At 44.4% G+C, this 21623-nt stretch overlaps 1 protein-coding gene across 1 annotated transcript in view; it reads right to left on the bottom strand.

Moving 5' to 3' along the window:
* Positions 1–21623, bottom strand: part of LOC8042846 — a 52826-nt gene that overhangs the window by 21089 nt on the left and 10114 nt on the right. The window contains exons 5-16 of the mRNA XM_040223136.2: positions 20363–20469; positions 19817–19974; positions 18413–18511; positions 16619–16733; positions 15543–15615; positions 14986–15048; positions 14018–14093; positions 11313–11452; positions 4893–5072; positions 2444–2507; positions 270–403; positions 81–181 (exon numbers count right to left, since the gene is read on the bottom strand). Of these exons, the coding sequence (XP_040079070.2) occupies positions 81–181; positions 270–403; positions 2444–2507; positions 4893–5072; positions 11313–11452; positions 14018–14093; positions 14986–15048; positions 15543–15615; positions 16619–16733; positions 18413–18511; positions 19817–19974; positions 20363–20469 (1310 nt within the window). The remainder of the gene's footprint in view (positions 1–80; positions 182–269; positions 404–2443; positions 2508–4892; positions 5073–11312; positions 11453–14017; positions 14094–14985; positions 15049–15542; positions 15616–16618; positions 16734–18412; positions 18512–19816; positions 19975–20362; positions 20470–21623) is intronic.

Consider the following 21623-nt stretch of genomic DNA (forward strand, 5'->3'; position numbering starts at 1 on the left):
ACAGCCGGCGTTACTTTTCGTATATAATACAGTCATGTCTACGCTTTCTATACTAATAATCAGTATGTAAAAGAGCTCACTATATTTGTACTGCTGGGTACATCTGGCAAGTTCGGGAGATCTCGCCAGGTCCAGGATGAAGCAGACACCGGTCTTGACGTAGGTGTAAGTTGGAATCCAGCTGAGAACATTCAACACGTGTTAGGAGTACAGCAAAGAATACATGTTGAGGCCACTTGCGAATAACGAGAATGTTGTTTTTGCCTTACAGCTTAGTGCACACGAAATCCTCGCACAAATCTCCGAAGGATGTCATCGTGCAGTTGAAGAAAAGATCAGCCGCAGGATGAGTGAAGTTGATGACGTATTTCATGGCTACGATGTCGTTGCCGACCGTGGTGTCCTATAATAGAAGTCTGTTTGTGATCTCAATAATTTTATTATTATGAAAAAAAAAACGAAGTATTTTTGATATGTCTACAGGGTGATTCAAGGAGAGGCCAGGCTCTTTAAATCGACCGCAAAATTCGGTTTTTTAACCTATTGCGCTACGACTTCGTGCAGCGTTGCCTACAGATGGTGCATTTTTGTTTTTGTAAAATTTGCAAAGAGCGAACTTACTTGAGAAAAAAATAAAGAAAGAAAAAGGCTTAGTTCCTATGGAAACGCAGCGATGCCACCGGTCTTCAAACAACACGGCGCCGTTTCGCACGGAACACAAGAGTGGGCGCCCAAGCGGTCACGACGCCAACTGCCGCCAACAAACGAGCATACGACGCAGAGAGCCGGCGTCTTTAGCAGACAAGAAACAGCAGTTCCTTGTGGTTACCGCGCCTGTTTTTGTTTCTGTGACTGTCGCCGCCTGCGGAACGCGCGCCGCTTTTGTGTCGAAAAGATGGTCGGCTAAAGACGCCGGCTCTCGGCGCCGTATGTTCGTTCGTTGGCGGCGTTCGTTGCGCCATCTCTTGTCTCCCGTGCGAAACGGCGCCGCGTTGTTTCAAAACCGGTGGCGTCGCTGCGTTTCCATAGGAGCTAAGCCTTTTTCTTTCTTTAATTTTTCCTCAGGTGTTTCGCTCTTTGCAATTTTTACAAAAAAAAAGAAATGCACTGTCTGTGGGCAACGCTGCACAAAGTTGTAGCCCGATAGCTTAAGAAACCGAATTTTGCGGTCGATCTGAAGAGCCTGGCCTCTCCTTGAATCACCCTGTATATAGACCAACGAGCGGTTCCGATGTCACGCCGCTGTGGTGATGCTGCTGTCAGCAGCACGTTGTGCATGCGGAGCCTCTCCATCTCACCGGAATCTAGTTTCTGTGCTCGCACAGTGCGAGCTTGTTTGAAAAGGGCGTGCTGGTGTATAGCGATTGAATAACATAGTTATCATGTATTTTGACATTATTTGTTTTAATAATGAACCTGTTTAGTCCGCTACCTTCATAAAAAAATAAGGGGAAAACAAATGCAACACTTAATTAGGTTTCTGGCTTACATAAGCATCAGAAATCCGAACACTACAGAATTTAAGGAGCCTATGAATCAGTATGGTTGAATGAACGCAAGGAACACAAAGGTAGCGATTCTAGATTGGCATAATCTTCCGATCTATCGCTGCAGCGTACGAAGAGCAGACCAAAAGCGCAATCAAATCGTTCGACACTTTTTAACTATTCGTCACGCTCGGACGATGTCTAACAACTGCTTCCACAGATGTAGATCAGTTTCACCGGTTTGTACTTTACGCCGCTAATACTACGACATCGCTTTGGTGATTTCGGTAGGTCAAATGTAATCTGAACTGACGTGTAATTGATATTCACTTACGTCTTCAAAGAAAGTTAAAGAAGCTCTTAAAAAAAAATGAGGGAGAGTTGAATTCTAGACTATTTTTATCGCGTGAATTCGAATATCACGTTCGTATCGACCGGAGATGTAACTAAACGCGAGAAAACACGAAAAACCTCCGACCAGTCGTTACAACCCCGAGGGATCTTTCGTCTGCCAAGCGCGTGTAGCTCGTGTGGGCAGCGCGTGCAATTGCAAGCTTGCCGGGTATATTCCCCCGCACTGATACCAGCTGTGACGTCTCTTTTAAACCATTTTTAAAAGAGCGAGATTGGGCGCGCACAGCTTTGATAGGGGCTGAAGATGCGCAAATACAAAAATCCCAAAAACTGTTTATTTTGTTTTGTTTTTTTGTACGTGACGCTTCGGTAAAGAGGGGCTTTAGCGGTACTTTGAAAATGATTTTCTGCAGCCTCGGTGCACCAACTTGAAAAGCAATCTCAATATTCGTGATCCTAGCGGCCAAATAAAGACGGTTTAAGTGTTTTCACTGGAATACAGAACCGCTTCCGTTTCCCTGTCATAATTTGTTTGTCAGAAGTACGAAACGCAGATGTAGATAAACAAATCGTGATATAAGTAATTTGAGAGGAATACTTACAAAAGACGCAGCACTGCATTTGTTGAACTTGGCATACTCAATGCACATCTTTGTAAAGTTCACCCTGCAAAAATAAAACACAAATTTCAAGTTGTATAAAAAAATTATTAATAAAAAAAAAACAAAAAAAAAACGGAAGAGGAAAACCTTGATCTCGTGCCAACGTCTTTTTTTTTTTCTTTCTTTTCTTAGTGCACACCATGAACTTGGAAAGTAGGCTGTCGTTTCGTTCACTTTGAAACCCTTGACATGAACGGAAAGCTAAGGAATCAAATCAAGCTTAGCATTTTTCTGAGGGCTTGATCGAATATCAGCTAGAGTAAACAAAGCCACGTGACCAGCCTCCTCTTCCCCCACAGAAGGTCATGACTCTGATGGCGGCGTTAACACAGCCATAGGGCCCGAACCCGACGTCGAGCGTCCTTCGAAGCAGTCATTGAACACGAGGCCCGGCCGAACGCCAACAGAGCCAACGCCACGTAGAATATTCAAAGCCGAGGTGCACTAGAACCTCGACGTCATCACAAGGAGATCGAGCGAAGACAGCGATTGGGTGCGAGTGCCGCGTCAGTGCTCGGCTGGGCTTCGCATCCACCCAATTAGCGCGTCGAATGACTCTCGGCATCGGGCTGGGGCCAAAGTGCCGAGTTGGCGCATGCATCCGACCGCCATGACGTTCCATGGAGAAGAAAGAGTGGGGCGTTTGGGGGCCTTTATTCTAGATGGGGTTTCGACACAGCGCCGTGGCGTCTGCAGTCTGTGTCAGCGCTCGGTCTCACTGTGGTGACGTAAAAAATATAATTCTGGTGCACCGGGCTTTGATTACCTTATACTCCATTTCACTTCAAGTCCGACCGCATTCGCGACACTGCATGCTACAATTCAATAAGCCTCCTGCGTTGCCCAGGAGGTGCTGCGAAAAATGACTTGTTAGGCCTTGTTTTGGGTAGTACAAACTTGAGCGACTGAAACTGCCACACATATAGAAGCGTGCCTGCTCTGGCGCGGAAAACCATAACGAGGAAAATAGAAAAAAAAAAAAAAGAAAAACGCTAACGCCGTCGAAGCACAGGCCAAAGCTAGGACGATAAGAGCGTGAACCAAAAAACGCCCTATCACGCGTGCCAAAGAAATATAAAGGGGAAGAAAAAAACAAAAACGTCGGGACATCAGATGTCCTAACGTCACCACTGTGAGGTACGAGATGCGTACCCTAGCGGTGGTGGCATGAATCCGGAACTTTCGATTGTCTTGCGGCGTTGAATGTAGCCGATTTCGGATGTCCAAAGGTGTTTTTCTGTACTTCTGTACTACACAGAAGGAAAAAAATCACGGCGAAGGCGCCATGATAGTGGGAGTCCCAACCAGGTGAGCTTGTACTACTCACAACGAAGGCGCCACAGTTTGTTCAAAGCTTCAGCGCAGGGGGCCTATTGAGCCTACTAAGAAGCACCAAAAGGGCATCGTTCCGGAGCTCGCAATCGTTGTTCGGTTGCTCTATCACTGGCAAAATCTGTCACGCACAGTGAATTCGTCCAGATCCCGCGATTTTTTTTTCCTGCGTTATTGGGTTAGCAGGTGATAGCGAACGCACTGCACAGACTAGGAGCGCCATGACGAGGCATTTTTGGTGCCGTTTGGTTGGTTTCATCGGATCGTGGCGTGGGCTGCGGTCAGGGGCGGGTTTACGGTCAGGCCAGGGAGTGGCGGTAGGCATTCGGCTGGAGGGGGGAGTCTGCTGAGGTATGACGGTATACGGCCGAAACATTGTCCAGGGGCCCTAAACTCGTCAAACACAAAGTTGAGGCCGAAGTTGACGGAGCGCACTAATTGGCCTATCAGGACGATGACTTGGCGCTTTCTTCGTCAAAGTCCTATTGGCGCGCTCCGGAAACTATCGGCTGCAACTTTGTGTTTGACTAGTTTAGGGCACCAGGGGTCCTAAACTCGTCAACCCCAAAGTTGGGGCCGAAGTTGACGGAGCGCACTGATTGGCCTATCACGACGTTGACTTCGCGCTTTTTTCGCCGACGTCCAATCGGCGCACTCCGCGAACTTTCGGCTCCAACTTTGTGTTTGACGAGTTAGGGCCCCTGATCTATTTTGTTGACTCAATATTTGCTGCCACCTAAAACTAAACATTTGTCTAATGTATACCACTGATTTTATTTTAAAAAAAGTTGACCTTGAAAAGTTTAGAGGGGGGTGGTCGTCCCCCCCCCAAACCGGCCCCCCTTTTTTCCTAAATCCGCTCCTGACTGCGGTCAAGCTTCATGTGAAAGGGAGTATAGTGGCGTTGAATGGGCCCGATGAGCACCCAGTATAAAATAAAATGACCTGAGTAAAAAAAATAAATAAAAAGAAGCTTATATTGACTGTATGCCATTCCACTTATGTAAACCCCTCTTGGGCACTGAAGGAACAAATAAATAACCACTAGTGCACTCACGATTCGTATGAGCAGACCGTGACGGTCGGGAAACGGACGCCGCGTATGTTGTCTTGCTCGTAGGTCACGGCCGTGTAATGGTGGCTGAAGTCGTCGTAGTCCCAGTAGATGCTGAACGAACAGGCCACGAAACAACACAGAAGAAACACCAGCTTCGTCACGCGGAATAGGAACCAAACCCTGAAACGAAAAAAAAAAACACACACACACACACAGACAAAAAGTGGCTTCTATGCCGCACTGGCGTGGCAATAAGGCATTGGTAACGGATATTATGATGTGTTAGCGTGGGACTTTTTTCGAGCCTGTTGGAGCGTAAGACGCAGTTGGTAGAGCGCGCGGAAAACAAAAATTGGAACACAGCAGCGCCGAACAGAGCCTCGGCGTCGGCTCGCGGAAAAACAGAACCAAACATCCAAACTACACCTCAACCCTTTCCGGCAAAGGTGGCACGTCTAACGTAGCGCTTGCTTTTTCCTTTGCCTTTCTTTCGCTCTGTCTTGCGTTCTTCCTCTGGGGAGCCCGGGGTGCGCTCGTTTCACAGAGCAGAGCGTCGCTTCATGTCTTAACACGTGATGTTTTCGCGTCGCCATGAGCAACACGGATGCACTCGAGGAAGACGTTTGGCTGGCATTGGTGTCCAAGCAGTGAAGAGACGAGCGCTGCGTCAGCGTTCGGGACGCGCAGCGTTCGGCAGGGTTATCGACTTTCTTCCTTGTTTTGGGAACGAAATGGTTACGTGTCAGCCACACGTTCTAACACGTTCTTCGTTAAAAGATCGTAATGATAAAAGCTACATGAGATGAGCCGAACTCGCTATAGTTTCATTTCGTGCGAAGCGGGTCATGACAAAAAAAAAAAAAAAAACAAAACAAAACATATCACTCTAAAAAAGAAAAAAAAAAAAAAAAAAATCCCGTGCGTCTACTTTTTTGCACAACACCTCGGAGAGCCAATCACCGCAACTCACGGAGGCAGCTGAGCGAATAACGATGCCGAAACATGTATGTTTCGACCAAAAAACGCTGTCTGAGTTGTGACATTAAGAAATGCAAGCGTGACGTTTTGCACTGCTTAATGTCAAAACTCGGAGAGCGTTTTTTGGTCTCAACATACGTTTTGGCTTCGTTATTCGCTCAACTGCCTCCGTGAGTTGCGGTGATTGGCTCTCCGAGTATTGTGCGAGAGAGTAGACGCACGGGCGTTTTTTAGAGTGTAATGTGAAGACGATACGAAATGAGCTCTTCGGCTATAGTTCGCTAAGCACAGGGAACAACATAATGCGGGATGGACGCGGGTAGTGTTCCCGGCTACTGCTACTGTCGTCTGCTTCTACCGCAGGAAATTGTGAACTCAAGTTCCCCTACAGAGTTTTTAAATAATTTGAAGCGCTTGCAGAATTATAGTTTCTTCATTGTTACTATTGAGTGGTGCATGCCATTTGCTAGTTTAACATTGTTGTCTTTTTAATATAATTGCAAATTATACTTGTTTATGCGGTGTTTCTCGTTTTCCTGCTGATGTTTATTTCTCATCCACAGCATTTCTGGACACGGCTTCCTTGCGCCCTCTCTTGGCTATTCTCGGGAAAACGCAGTAAAATTATAATTTCAGCCAAACTACTGCAGAAATTCTTAAGTTCCGCGGAAAATCTATAGAGGGAACTAATACACTCTTATTTAATACCTACTTGAACCTCAGGGTTCTATACATTTTATTCCTGTGCCCGATATAATATTGTTGCATTGGGTCCTATGGGCCAACTTGACAAAATTTTAAATTTTTTCTCACTGGAATGAAGAAGCGTAAAGTTACCGAGGAATATAATAGCTGCCGACTCATAACATACACTGCAGTTAAAATTTTGTTATTTTAATTAATATTTTTTTTTCCTCGAGACTTTCAAATTCGGCCTGCTTTTTGCCCCTGTAAAGTTAGTACTCCGCCGTGCACCAAGAAACTTGTGGCCAAGCTACCTTTACATAGGCTCATTGAAAGAAGATACGTACGATGCGTTTGTGACAGCGTATTGACTAAGAATGTGGCGGCTAAAATATGACTATATAATAATTAGATGTTTACAATCAAAAATTGTGCCCTGGATTTCAAATACAAGCAGTTGTTATGTAGGGTCAGAAACACTTGCATTTGAAAATATTTTGCTTTGAATTTGCCTGTGTACGTAAAGTTTAAGTTCGATTACAGACACAAACTAGACAAAATTTTTTCAGGCGTATATAACTAGAAATAACTAGAACTAACTAGAAATATAACTAGAGCGGCGCGCCGCTGGCATTTCGATTGTGTGTCTTTTTACTATCTTATTTTATTTATACATATATACACGTAAAAATAAAGAACACAACGACGACGACGTTGAAAGGACGACACACAGGGCGACGGCGGTGCCTCATTCTGAGCCCTGGTTCCTCGAAAGTGGCAGCTTCTACTTTGACTGGGCTACCTCCTTGGAGCCTGATGCTTCGACCCCAGTGGACCCCAGTGAGCAACAGCGCCATCATGTTCCTGGGGCTCCTTCATGCACCGATCGAACGGCGTGCCAGATCCCCATGGCCCGCTGCTGACCGGCCCAACCCACCTCCACGAAATCTGGACTTCTGCGAATCGAACTGCCATCCTCCCCAATGCCAACAATCCATGTCGTCATCATCATGCATGTATAGGGTGGTCCAAGTCACCAGGCTATATCTAAAATGAACCGTAAGAATCGACGCCTGCACGTAGTAATCTAATGAAAAAACAGTTAGGGCGCAGGCGAGCTGGTGTAAGTTTACCCTTTTTTAGACCACCTGAGACTGGGTGGAAGAAACACGACGACGTCTTGAGACGTCGTCGTGTTTCTTCCACCCAGTCTCAGGTGGCCTAAAAAAGGGTAGCAATCTAAACTTTTCGTCAAAGGTGTATTTCACAGGTCGGTGTTTTCTTGTAAAATTACAACGCGTAGTTCTCTTTCTGTAAAATAATAAGGCCAAGAAACTTGCCAGGGTTTACGGCGGGCAGCGACGCAGACGGCAGGGGTTCAGTAGCGGGGTGTGTTTGGCGTTCGTATTGATAGATGGCGCTACCTCCTTATTGCGACGGCTCGCGACCGCCGTGGTTTATTAAAATGAACATAATCTTTTTGAAATGTACCTTCGGTTAAAAAAGCAAATACGGATAATAAAAGCAAAACGTAAAGTAAAAAAACGCGTCTGCATAACGGCGGCGCTTTTGCTGCCGACGGATTTCGTCTGCGTGTCGTCTGCGTTCTTTCGCTGATCGGCTGCACCTTCGGACGCTGCTCCCGACGCCATCTATCAGTACGAACGCCAAACACACCCCGATACTGAACCCCTGTCGTCTGCGTCGCTGCCCGCCGTAGACCCTGAAAAGTTTCTTGGCCTTGTTTTTTTACAGAAAGAGAACTACGCTTTGTTACTTTACAAGGAAAAAGTGACCTGTGATATACATCTTTGATGAAACGTTTAGATTGCTACGTGCAGGCGTCGATTTTTACGGTCCATTTTAGATCAAGCCTCGTTACTTGAACCACCCTATATATATTAATCACATTATTATGTTTACTAGACGCGGCACCGCGGGCCTATATGGTACGGGCCGCTGCCTATCCGCGGTGCAGCGGCTCTCCAGAGCCAAAAAATAATGTCTAAAAACTAAGGACTAAATACAAAATTCTTTGCTGACCAACAGCCGGTAGCGCCTTAAAAGAAAAGACAATAGTGTTTCCTCGTTTAGAGGATACAAATTCCAAAACTACACCATACTAGTGGCGCACATCACTGAAATAACATAAGCAATACAGAAAATAACAGATTGTTTCTTGAGCGCAAAACGGCAAAATACACATAATTGGGGAGATTTTTTGCTTCTAAAAGCCTAATTCAGAAACCTAAACTAAACTGATGTTTGGTGAAACTCGGGGTATATCGTGTGCATCGTTTCGAAAAAGTATCAAACGAAAACACCACGTAACACATTTGACGTTGTTTCACACCCCGAGACACTGGCTTACACTGGCGCACCGACCGCCGGCGTAGTATAGCGCATAGTCGTGAAATGTCTGCGATTGATAATGATGATAGCTCATTGGCGAATAAAAGAATACTCGGCGCGCACCTTTCCTCCGTCAGGGCTGGGTACGGCGCTGTAGGCGTTCTGTCTAATGCAAATGAGCGGAGTGGAATGTATTCCACTCGGCTCAGTCATGAAAGAACTGTGTGCGTCTGTGTTCGTCCTTCATGTGTTTTATTCTTCCTGTGTATTCCGAATGTATTCCCCCTAGTAAAGTATTTGAGCAGACGCAAAACGGTGAAAAGGGTGGAAGGCCGGAGAGATGCACAGGAGAGGAGGTTGAGATAGGCGGTCGCGCGCTTCGAATTCCCCGTTTGTCTTGCTCTGCACTCTAAAAAAAAACAACAAAAAAAAAAACGTGCGTCTACTTTCCCGCACAGCACTCCGAGAGCCAATCACCGTAATTTACGAAGCCAGATCAGCGAATGACGATGCTGAAACATATGTTTAATCCAATAAACGCCGTCTGAGTTGTGACATTATGCAATGCAAACCGTCACGCTTGCATTGCTTAATGTCACAACTCAGACTGCGTTTTTTTGGTCTAAACATATGCTTCGCCATCGGTATTCGCTGAGCTGCCTCCGTAAGTTGCGATGATTGGCTCTCCAAATGCTGTGCGAGAAAGTAGACTCACGGGCTTTTTTTTAGACGGTGCTTAAATGTCTGTCTGTCTGAGGGTTAAGATATCAAATGTTGCCTGTGCTAGCGCGTGACTTGGGCGGTAAAATGGCGTCTATGTATTAGCCAAAGCTACGCGCTCGAGCTGAGTAAGACCGTATTGCGCGCACTTCAAAATGCATAAAATAACGAATGGGCGCAAAAAAAGTGGCTGAGATGTCACCACTCAAGCAAAAGCGCGCGTGTGTAGGAAGGCACTCTATCTTGCACAGGGTTGGTAAGCCACGTGTCGTGAGAGTCGGGAACGAAAACAGCGTGTCTCAGAAAGCTGGCCGGTACATTTTTACACTCTCCTGGCGGTGTTGTCGTTTTGCTGCTGCTGTTTATTACCGTATATTTTTTACCCTCTCCTGTAATGACCCCAAGAGGGGCTAACAGTATATTGAAATAAATAAATAAATCACAAGGTCGTCCTTTTGTTTTATGTAAACACTTGCCACTATGCGAAACGCAACTTCGTCTGCTTTTTGCGTAGGGGTTGCCTTGTCCTGAGAATGCCAAGCTCTTATTGGCTCCGATTGGAAGGATAGTTAGTAGACACCAATGCTAATTGCCTAAAGGCCTACCCACTATCGTTCCAATCGGAGCCAATCAGGGCTCGGCATTCTGACGTCGTTGCCACCGCCGGTGCATGAGGCAGACGAACTTGAGCTCCGCAGTCACTGACAACATAAGAAAACGCAGGACCTGGCAAGTCCCGAGCATCTCATTATCGCTCCTCGGTAAATCAGACTGCGGCATTCTCTGATAAGAACGTCGAAGAACCAATCACGAAGCAAGGAGCGTGAACATAACAAACCACGATCTGTGTTTCTTTTAGCTACAGTGACTGTAGATCAACTGAACTCTTTGACGTCCCGCCACTGGGGTGGCACTGATGTCGGGACTGCGCATGCGCAGAAGCTTTGCCCGAGTTGATTCAGGTACTTGCGCATTGCGCAGTGGCCACACCCGGTGTGGGCAAACGCGGGCTTGTTTACAATGTTTTGGCAATGGCGGACATACCAAGGGGTAGAGTAGGCAGCTGCCTAGGGTGGCAGAAGTTTCTGGGCGGCCAATTCGTGGTCGCCCCTAAATTATTTGGGTATCTTTTTAAGGCGAAAACCTTATATGTCGCATTACGCGAAAAGGCGTGGGCGTTGTCCCCAAAAGCTGGCCATAAAAATACGTCATCAAGCACGCGCCGCTCCAGGTCAAAGCGGAAGCTCCTCAGAAGTAAAACACAAAGAAAAGCTCAGCAACGCATGTGCTTTGTTACGGAAGCCGTGAAGCCGGCGGGGGCGCCGCGCCTGCACAGTGGGGGAGCGTGATGTCACCGCCGGACTATTTTACGCTTTCGCATTCCTACACGTAAGCAGTATTAAGTGTCGACGGTGTGGCTTAAATTGAGCTCTGAATTGAGCTACTTTGGGAATTCTAGCTCCAAGTCCAGTTACTTCTCAAAATGTAAACACCAACTCCAAAATTAAGTAATTCCCCCACACCAAGTTTTCCCCCCTCTCCCGATCCCCATGGTCACTGACCATGGGGGGGGGGGGGGGGGGGGGGGGGGAACGGGGTTTGGAGGGCAGCACTGTTGAACGCTGCCTAAGGGCGGCAAAATGGAGAGTTCGCCACTGTGTGTTATTATATGAGCGATCCACTCACTCTGCTCGGCGAAACCGGGACTTGACTTTGTTGCGCCAGAAGTCGTAAAAGAGCCTCGCCAGCTCGGTCGCCCCGACGTAGATCGCCATGCCCATCCAGAAGCCTGAGTAGCCTCCCACCACACCCAGCACTTGGGTGCCCTGCAAGTCGGCGCGAGATATATACGACGTTATTTCATGTCGACTATGATATCGTCAAAATGAAAACGTGCGCAATACGCAAGATAGTTTAAAAATTTTAGCTATGCACGACGGTTCTTCGAAAGAGAAAGAAGCTCTTCGGGTTTCGGAGATGTAATTTTTTTAATGGAATTCAAGTTGTTTCACAAAGAAAGTTTTTCGGCGGTTAAACACCTCATTTCCTCTCGAAAAAATGTGCGACGTACGTAATTTGTTTTCAAATGTTTGTACCCGTTTTTATTATTCATTTAAATAACGCTAAAGAAAGGTCCATGGCTGCAATTGAGCAATACTTTAGAACAGGTTTTTAAAGGAAATCAAGCCTCTGAGGAGCTTTCAAAAAGCCGGATTTCTCAGCTGGCAAAAAAAGGTCAAGACGTAATTTTTCAGACATTTTAATTCATTTTTCTAACGCTTCTCGTCCATCAAGCAAGCGCAGCGCTTGTCTCTTCGTTTATTAGAAAGTTCATGCGAGAAATGGCCCTATATAAAAATATTTAGATTATTTTAACTGATGAGCAAAATTTGTTCATCGATTAAATCTAAGATATAATCAACTTTAATAGTTTAATTTTATAAAAAAAACTTGATGGTTTTATTATGAAAAAATAAAACAAATATTTCTCATGCGTTTTTAACTTGACAAAGCTACGCGAAATATATGACATCAGAAGAGCTTATGTAAACCCCTCGAAGTTTTTCAGTTGTAGAGGGGTGATGGATGCTGACAACCACTCTTATTAACATTTGTTTCTAGGTAGGCACTTTAAATATGAAAATAGTTTGTTTTTCGGGTAAAGTTAAAAAGTATCTGATTGTGGCTTTAAACTGCAAGTCTAGAATATACAGTGTCATCTTTTTACGGGGGTCTGCTTCCATTCAACACAACAACGTAATAAACCACCCGACTAAATCATAAACGGCGTGTTTATGCTGTCTTCGTCATTTCACTATATAAAGCCTCGGTTAAATAACTCTTCAAAACAAAACAAAAATAGTATAGATGATTGTACGAGAATAGAAACCATTTAATCATTCCTAACGGGCTTAGGTTCCACCCTTCTTCTGTCCAGACTCAATTCTTCCAGGACAACGATCCCACAAGAACGCCACAGCAATGCAGTTTGTAATTTGGGAGACATTAGAAACTTCATATAGAGTTATTTTATCGCATTTTCTTTCCAAGCATGCAGTCGTGTATTTAAATCCTACATCTAGAAGAAATCTTATACCTAAGGGCATGCCGATCATTTCCCACAATGGCCAAGGTTATACCACCATCTAAGAAATCTTAAGAGTGATTTTTCCGTAAAGCAATCCGGAGAGCCAATGAGCCAAAAAAAAAAACAAGAGGTTGTGGAGAAGACGAGAGCGTGCGAAGATGTCAGAACGCCGAGCTCTGGTTCGAACGCTTAGTGGGTAGACGCAAAGCTAGCTTCCTTCGCCTCCACTGCACTCGTCGAACGCGATAAAACGCCAGACGCAGGCGTCTGGACTTTGGCTCTCACATTCAAACGTGCTCGACGAGTGCACCGGAGACAAAGGCAGCTAGCTTTAGGTCTACCCACCATCGTTCTGAGGTCCCCGCACGCTCTCCTCTCCTCCTCTTCCTCAGTTCCTCGGCCAATTGCTGCAATCTACGAAGAGAACTACGCGAATGACGAAGTTGAAAATAGGTCTATATCTAAAAGAAGTGTTGCGCTGTGACACTCAGCATGACGTTTACAATGCTCAGTGCCACAATGCAGGCTGTTGTCTTCGGTTACAACATATTAGAAAGTTTTAGAATAGCGTAAAGACCCGTGCGTTAGCCCGGCGTACGACGCACGCAAGCTCTCAGCGGAACGCTGAAGAGCGCGTCAATCCACTACTTTTTGGTACAGCGGAATGCAAACTCACGCGCAAACACTGGCAGCGCCCTCTAGATCTGCCCGTACGAACTGCTCCAATCTTTCAAAGGCCAGTGATCGGTCAAGACTATCCAATGCCGCGAATCTCATCGCTACTCAGATGTCGTGAATATCTTTCCAACTGCCGGCTATGAGCGTGATTTATCATTATGTTTATAACTATACGACCAGTGGTTTGAGGTATGATTCACGTTTTTCAATTTGAAGAAATCTCGCGCCGGCCCGCGTGCGACGAGAGCAACGAGAAGACACGCAGAGGGCCGCTGAGCACGTACGCGAGCGTACGTACGCCAATCTCGCAGCCTTGCGTGCGTGTAACACATGCGCAGTGTGGAACACGCAATGCGAATGTAAACGCACAGCGCTTCCGTTTGCTCCTATCTGCAATACTAGTACTCTCTATTAAATGCTTATGTCCCTCCGCGGTGTTCCCGTCGTATACTGCACGATCGGCTCCCTCAAGTGCTTTGTAGGTAAGTAGACTCTCCAGGTTTTTTAAAGTCTAGAACATAATTAGGCATAAAATAAATCTGATGATGCCGGCAATCCATCAGAGTAGTAGTCAACATGATACGGAACGACGGAGGACTCCCGTTTCTTCCAAAATCCGTCTCACCGTGAGCAGTGGAATGAAATGCAGCGCGTCGACACTTCTCGATGTCATCATTGCTCTGACCTTCACGTACGTAAGGCTAAAAAAAAGAAAGAAAAAGCAAGAAACGATATAAATGAAGCTATGAGCAGCAACATCTCTGAAATCACATTACGTTCGGATTGCAGTTAGAAGAGGAGAATAGTGCGCCGCCTGTGAAGAACTACCCTAACTTAGAGAATCAAGTACTTTCATTTGGGAAGCAACAAAAAGCAAATTGGGCATGATTCAAATATATTTTTCCATTTCATGTCATCGCGAGACACTGTTAGTGCGAAACAAGCAATTCGAAACTTTCTGTTTTTCTTTTAGAACCTGAAGGTTGTCATCAAAACAACTAGCGCGCTAGAAAGTGTTCATTTGGTAAAGAAATATAGCAGGTAAAATTTGGTGGTGGGAAATTCTCCTAAAAAGTGCCGATCTCTTGTACGCGCTGAAGCGCAGTTCACACTTGCGACCGAGTAAGACCGAGAGAGACTAGACCGGTTTTTAAGCCTCTTAGGACGTCTTAGTACCAGCTCCGCAGCATCGCATCCGGTCCTAAGACGTTGGAAGACGCTTAAAAACCGGTCTTGTCTCTGAGTGTCGCGCTGTGTGCATATATAAAAGATAAGAGGAACAAAGGCATTTGCTCGAGCCAGGGGGCCACATTGGATCTCAACGTAGACAATGTTTATTTTATCCCAATCATTAAAATTATTGAGCCAACAAGGGAGCTATATATTTTTCTATGCGATAACTTAAATTATGGCACTGCGGCTCAGTATTTGGGGTGCAGAGTGTTGGAAGAAGAGTCCGGATTTGTGCATGCATATTAAAGCTAGCATTTTTAATTATTCGGGGTAAATTGATTGGTCTTTTATTTCTTGTATTGAATTATGGTTATTGATTTCTTTTTTGTTTCAACTGAAGAATTGTAAAAGAATTCTTACCCTCCAAGTGACTTGCTCGACACTTGCTTCCACGCCGACTGTGTGGCTTTGTAAATCGTCTCTCTGGTGGAAAAGGCGCTCAGATCATAGTTTATTATAGTTTTAAAGGAAACAAAAAGTAGTTGGAACACTGCAAAGCCATCGTAAAATGGCAGAGTTTTCATATGCAACAACAACAACAACAAAAGACTGAGCAAACGTCTTTTAAAATTCTCGCTTATATATTAAACATGCGCTCTATATGGTACCGCGATCTCGCAAATTTCGCAAATATCGTAAGTTTATTTTGGTGAATATTTGTCGAATGCCTCGAATTAGCGATATAGCAGGTTTTCTTTTTGACCGATGGTCATTTATTTCAAAGCGAACTATTTATAACAAGTTAAAAATGAATGTGTTGCCTTTAGGCGTGCGTGGCCACTGTATTCGTAAAAAATAGGTTTGATGGCATGCGGCAAAATGTGATTATGAGAAGGTATACATGAATAACCGTAGTACGATTTTTTTTTTGAAATGTCAGAAGCCAGCAGAGCGGCTGTTCAGCGAAGTTCGCTTACCTGCAAGCACTTTGACACCGGTCGGTGCAAATCACACTGTACATTGCTCGACCATCAGTGTGCACGCAGTTTGCTGAAAATAAAATTAACATACACTGATCTGACGCTGCTTAGTTAATTTCAATAAGTTGCTTAGTTTTCAATAGCTGGACGTGACTGCAGCATACACGACCTCTTGATGACCCAGCGAGCATTCAGGCGCCGAAACGGTAAACCCATTGGCATGCATGTGATACAGGTGACCGCTGATAAGGAATAAGCTTCATAGTTTGAAACGCAGTCTTCTGATAGCGCGTTAGTCATTACAATTGAATGTCCAATAAAAAGCCAAGGAGTAGCTTTACATAAACTGTAGTGAGTGACGGCTTGACGCAGTATGTCGGGACCACGTTATCATTACTCTACAACCAATAGGATTTTGGCGTCGCCAAATGAAAACGCCGCATAAAAAATCAGGAAACGAGAATCGTGATCATATGATATGTCACGGACTGTGTTTATTTAAGATCATATGTATAGCGACCATGAGTGTATGGATGTATAAAATGTCCGTTTATTAAATGTCGCAAAGGATGACATTCTGACGTCAAAACTGGCCATCGGTATGCTTTCAAAAAAAGAATAGGCATAACTACTGCGGAAACCGCCCAAATCGGGCAACTATACACCAGTGGAACATTTTCCAAAGCGGCACGAGTGTACCGAGACGCGACGTAGTGGATGTCACGTCAGTTAATCATCCAACAGCACAAGCACGCATCGGGAGTGTCCCAGTTGGATAAATTTAACTTGGCATAAATCATCAAAAAAGTGTTTCTGGTTGTGCTGTTATTATGTCCACAATTCTCGCATAGTGATTTGTTTTCAGGCCCTCTTGTTGGCTAGTGTCCCAACCGCATTATCTGCGGTGACTGTATAGTAATGGTAACAATAAAGCTGTCGGTGATTGTATGATAATGGACAAAACAGAGTGGTGGCTAGGGACGAATTCCATCACCTTCAATGTTTCCGGTGTTTCCTTTCTCTCTTATTGAAAATATCCTCGTCAATTAGTTACTTGAACATGGATATCTCACCAGTAACGCGGGCAGTGCAGACCGTGTCGCTGATATGGTTCCGAAATGCGTAGTCGTTGGGGACACATCCGCACACTTGGGTCGTGATGTCCTTACGGCATTCTTCGTAGCAAATCTAAGTTAAAGGTGGGTTTAAAGGTATATGTATAGGTGCTCAGAGGTCGCGTTAAATAGTAAAGTTTAAAGTAAGTGGCGATTAGCTTTGGCCCAAGTAAAATTACTTCTAGTACTACAGGGTGACCTACTTAATATTGAAGTATCGATGGGCTTTTTGTTTGTTACTTTCTCATCCGGGAAATAAATATACATATTAGCCTTACAGAGCAGTTTGAGCATGAGTTCATACAAAAATTCAAACTCACGCCTTTTGTTTTTTGGTAGACGGAAAACTAAGAGGGCCATAAACTTCTGTCATTACTTAGGGTTACTTGTTTTCAGTAAATATTGAAAAGCCCAACAATTAATCACTGAGCCGGTTTTATTAAAAATTAGGACAACTGAAAAGACCCAAATCCAAAATCCCATTGAATCAGAACCCCCCCCCCCCCCCCCCCAAAAAAAAAAAAAAACGCTTTACGGGACATAATTTCTTTGTTGAGCTTTATTTTGTGTTGGTTCAAAACACAGCCCCGAATGAACTGTCTGCGAGGCTGCATCCTTGCTTCGGAACCACATATCTTATCTCGTTTCTTCATGTCGTTACGGGGACTTTTTTTACCGAGTATTCAGGGAACGCGTTTGTTTCCTGGAGGTCGGTGACTCCCATTCCAGTGTCCTGTTTTTTTCAACTGAAGCTCCAATAACCTCGATTTTTTTTCCGCCTCTGACAAATTAATACCGAGAAACACCGAATATGTGGGAACAATTATCCCCTTACGAAAACAACAACAATGCAAATGTGAATAAAAGAAAAGTAACTGAACCCCCCGAAAACTCAAAGCCCTACTAATACCCTAGTTACATGCGCACCCATAACTTCAGTTAAATGTGATTGAGGTCAGCCTATGACCGCGGTTGAGGGTGCTCGACAGGCATCCAAAACCGCAGTCCCCAATTATGTTTGGCAGTTACTGCGAGCTCTACTCTAGAAATAAACAGGCACCCCAAGGTCGGACTTTAACGAAAGTCAAGTCCGAGCTTATGCTACACCTAACGGCTTTTAAGGGTGCCCGTGAAACTATTGTATAAGGCAGGCTATCTAGAAAAGGGTGACAATTTAAGGAAGTAGGCAGGATGAAGCTTGCCTTTCTTCGCAAATAAATCTCAGGCTACAGAAAAAATACGAAAATGCTTTTTACTATGTAGATATGTTTGTTCAGTAAAATGTACGGCACAACTCGATTTTGAGCTAGTATCTTCTAAACTTTTTATACAATAAAAATGTAAATTGAAAAAAGTGGACCACGCTTATTTACGGTTGAAGTATATGCTGGTCATGTTTGCTTTTTATGGCACTTCTAGAGAATTTATGTCCGTCGTTTTGCTTCTAAAATGAATAAGGTGAGCAATCACGAATTGGGCATTGGGGCGCGCCCACAATTTATTCGAACCCCGGAAGGGAGGTTTGTCACATTCTATTTCGGCTAACACCGGACACGCTATCGCTCCAGAAATATTTCTGACTCTCATGCATCTGTAGTATGAACGGCAGCCTTTAGTAAATCTAAAAAAAAGCAAAACGGTGATTGCACAGTTTAGCGTGCTGTGTAGTGTTCCGTACCTAATATTTGCTCGAGGGCATCAACCCCAGACAAATACAGTACATTTAGAAGTATACAAAATTTATATTCTCACTTCCTTCGAGTACTGAACTTTGTAGTTGGGTAGTTCCAGATACCGGCTGTAGTTGTCACATCTGCTGTCGTACGGTTCAGGTAGCGACACCACTGCTTCCTGAAACATCATTTATAAACCATCGACTTAGATGCACTTCATAATTAAACAAGGTCGTAAGTGACGTTTTCGAAGAAGTTTGAAATGTGAAGTAGGTTGTGCACTATATGAAGTACCTGGGAAAACTTCGTGTCATCTCTTAGCGCCGCTTCGTACTAACACAACGTATTCCGTTGACAGATTCAATAGTGTGTGGCTCAAAATTCTGAAATCATTGTGCCCTAAAATAATCAACTTTACACCCATGTATTGAAATTACACGTGTGCTAAAATAACATTCGACCAATGAGGCGCTCGGTTTATTGTCTGTTAAAAATGTACTGTTACTGTGACAAAAGGCTAGAATATTTAAATCAACACTTAGCCAAATGTTTTTACCATGAATAATGAAACACACACACACACAGAATCGCCATCTAGCGCTACTTGCACCTAATAAAACCTCCACCGTTGACAAAACAAGAAATCTAGATCTTAAAGCTGCGCCTTTTCTGCCTGGATTAAGAGAAACCTTAAAAAAAGACCCAGCCCACCGTTGTGCAGAAAGTCTATGGAACTACTATATTAGTATGCTATGTTCGAAACTCTTTAGCATGGTATAAAAAACCACACACAACGTGAACACCTCTTATAGATGTCGTTGAACACCTATTTGACAATCGTTCCGACGCGGATAGCGTTGTAGGAGCCATATGTCGAAAATTTTGATATCCAGGCAAATATAGGAATTTGGATCACCAACACAGAACAGCCATATATTCTTTCCTGAAATGACACTAAAGAACTAAACGTACAGTTCCTGTACTACTAAATCATATTGTGTCCATAGTGCTTAAGGCTACTTCACGAAAAAACGTTTTGACATTGTCCCTCTAAACAGTCCCTTTAAGCACATTGTCAGTTTTTTTTTTGCTTAATTTGCTTTGTTGCCGTTTCCTCAAAAATCCCGCGTTGTTCATAGCGAAAGGGGTACCGTGGGCTCGGCAAGCTCCTTAAAAGCGTTTTTTTCCCCTCAGGACCTCCTATCGCTGATGACTGAAATAAGAAATGCTACACTATTACAAATATAATTCTGCTATATTGCTGACGTTGTATCACATGTCTGGAGGTTACCTCAGCCACGCCAGCTGGTATTTCCCGGCTGACGTGCGGCGCACTAACTGCAAATCTCTATGCATTGTAACAAATATTACAGTTTCAACACATGGGCAGGATCGAGTAATAAGTTCAAGATTCACCCCACCAAATAAACAGACAATGAATGTCACCCTAAATTTGCGCACGCAGATTAAAAAGGGGCTGTACCTGGACAATGCCAAAGACGAAATCTCCCGAAGGCATAAAGGACATAGTGTGTTTCTTTCCTGCCGTGTTTGTGTCCACGTGGTGAAAGCCCAGGTCCATCTCAAATTCGTCGATTGGCATCACGTCCTCTTCGGGCCAAGCGAACAATACATTCATCTCTGAAAAGTAAGACCACTTCTAATGACATTCAACTTTGAAAGATTTAATCACTTTCTCACTGTGAAATTAGATTTTTTTTTGCTTCCCCCCAGTAGACTTGCGAGACGCAGATATTAATCATTTCTTAGCGCACTTAATTTATACTGATATGAATTGTTTTTGCACACTACTAGTTTAACGCTTGTGGACTCAATTAAAAGTCACTGTTTTGTTCTTTTTTGTTATATTCATTATATACACAGTTTATCATGTTTTATGCTAAACATAACATAGATTTTTCTTAAAGTTGATCGAATGAAAAACGAAATTAGTCTCTGTCGTATGGAGTAGCAATAAAAGTAAACGCCAGAAAATACATTCATTCAGATTATACAACAAAATATTTACCAAATGCCAGTACGTTTTGATGAACAGTCTTGATGTTATGGACCTGTCTCCAGTTCATTGTGTAGCACATGTGGGTAGGCAGCCTCGAATACGACACCTTGGTCACGCTGCATGTTTGAAAAACAAAATATAGCTCTAACGTTGGCGCATGCGATACACTCCGTTCAGCTATTTTTTTCTGTTGTATCAGAGCATGACTTATATTCGCGGTGTCGTACCTAGGATGGGTCTACCATCCGAAGAAAGCTGCCAGAGTACTGCCCCGACTCCGGCAACATCGATGTCTACATCGAACGCCGTTCGAGCTGTTTGTAAACGCAAATGGAATCGCCGCAAGCAAGAAGTTGCAAGTCTTCTTAACAGTCCTAGGGAAAAAGGCCTGCGTAACACTGCGTAATCTGCTACTACCGAAGACGCCAACCGAAGTCAAGTATGAAGAGGCTGTAGCGGTGCTACGACAGTATTACGCACCCAAACGTTCGATCGTCACTGAACGCTATCGCTTCTATCGTCGAAACCAAGAGTCGAACGAAAGCCTCGCACAGTTTATTGCCGAGCTAAAGAGACTCGTCATGACGTGCTCGTTAGGAAGTTTCTTGGAAGAAGCTTTCCGTGATCGACGGATTGCTGGCCTCCGGGTGGAATCGATTCGATGTCGTCTTCTTGCCCTACCTGACAACGAGGTCCCCTGGGAGCGTGTTTGGAACATAGCAACTGCCATGGAAGCAGCGCAGAACGACAAGAGAGAAATGCTACCTAACGTTGCCCCCGCAAGTGCCTAGGACGTTAACTGGCAGCGAGAAGCATCCGAGTCAGTCGAACAGCACACGACAAAGCCAAGAACCCAAGGCAGCGACCGGACAGCCTCCAAAAAAGGACAAGCAAAGGAGCGGGAAACAGAGTCTGTTCGTGCGTGTCACAGATGCGGTGGACAGCATGCACCAGTGAGTTGTTCTTTTTTGAAAAGCAGCTGTTACAATTGTTCGAAACCAGGTCATGTCACGAAAATGTGTAAGACAAAGTTCGAAAACCAGGTTCACGAAAATCTATCAGAAAAAGATTTGCTAACTATTTGTCGTACGAATAAACATATGGGTTCGCCCCCCATACTCATAAAATTAGAGGTAAACGGTAGGAAAGCCCTATGGATTTAGACAAAGGAGCGGCTGTGAGGATCATGGCAGAGAAGGACTTCGGCAAGGACTTCCCTAAATGAACGTACCGACACGACGACGTTAATGTCGGAGTGTACAATGGTACC

The sequence above is a fragment of the Ixodes scapularis genome, unplaced genomic scaffold (assembly GCF_016920785.2).
Source record: "Ixodes scapularis isolate PalLabHiFi unplaced genomic scaffold, ASM1692078v2 PGA_scaffold1__304_contigs__length_218370807, whole genome shotgun sequence".
Lineage (NCBI taxonomy): Eukaryota > Metazoa > Arthropoda > Arachnida > Ixodida > Ixodidae > Ixodes > Ixodes scapularis.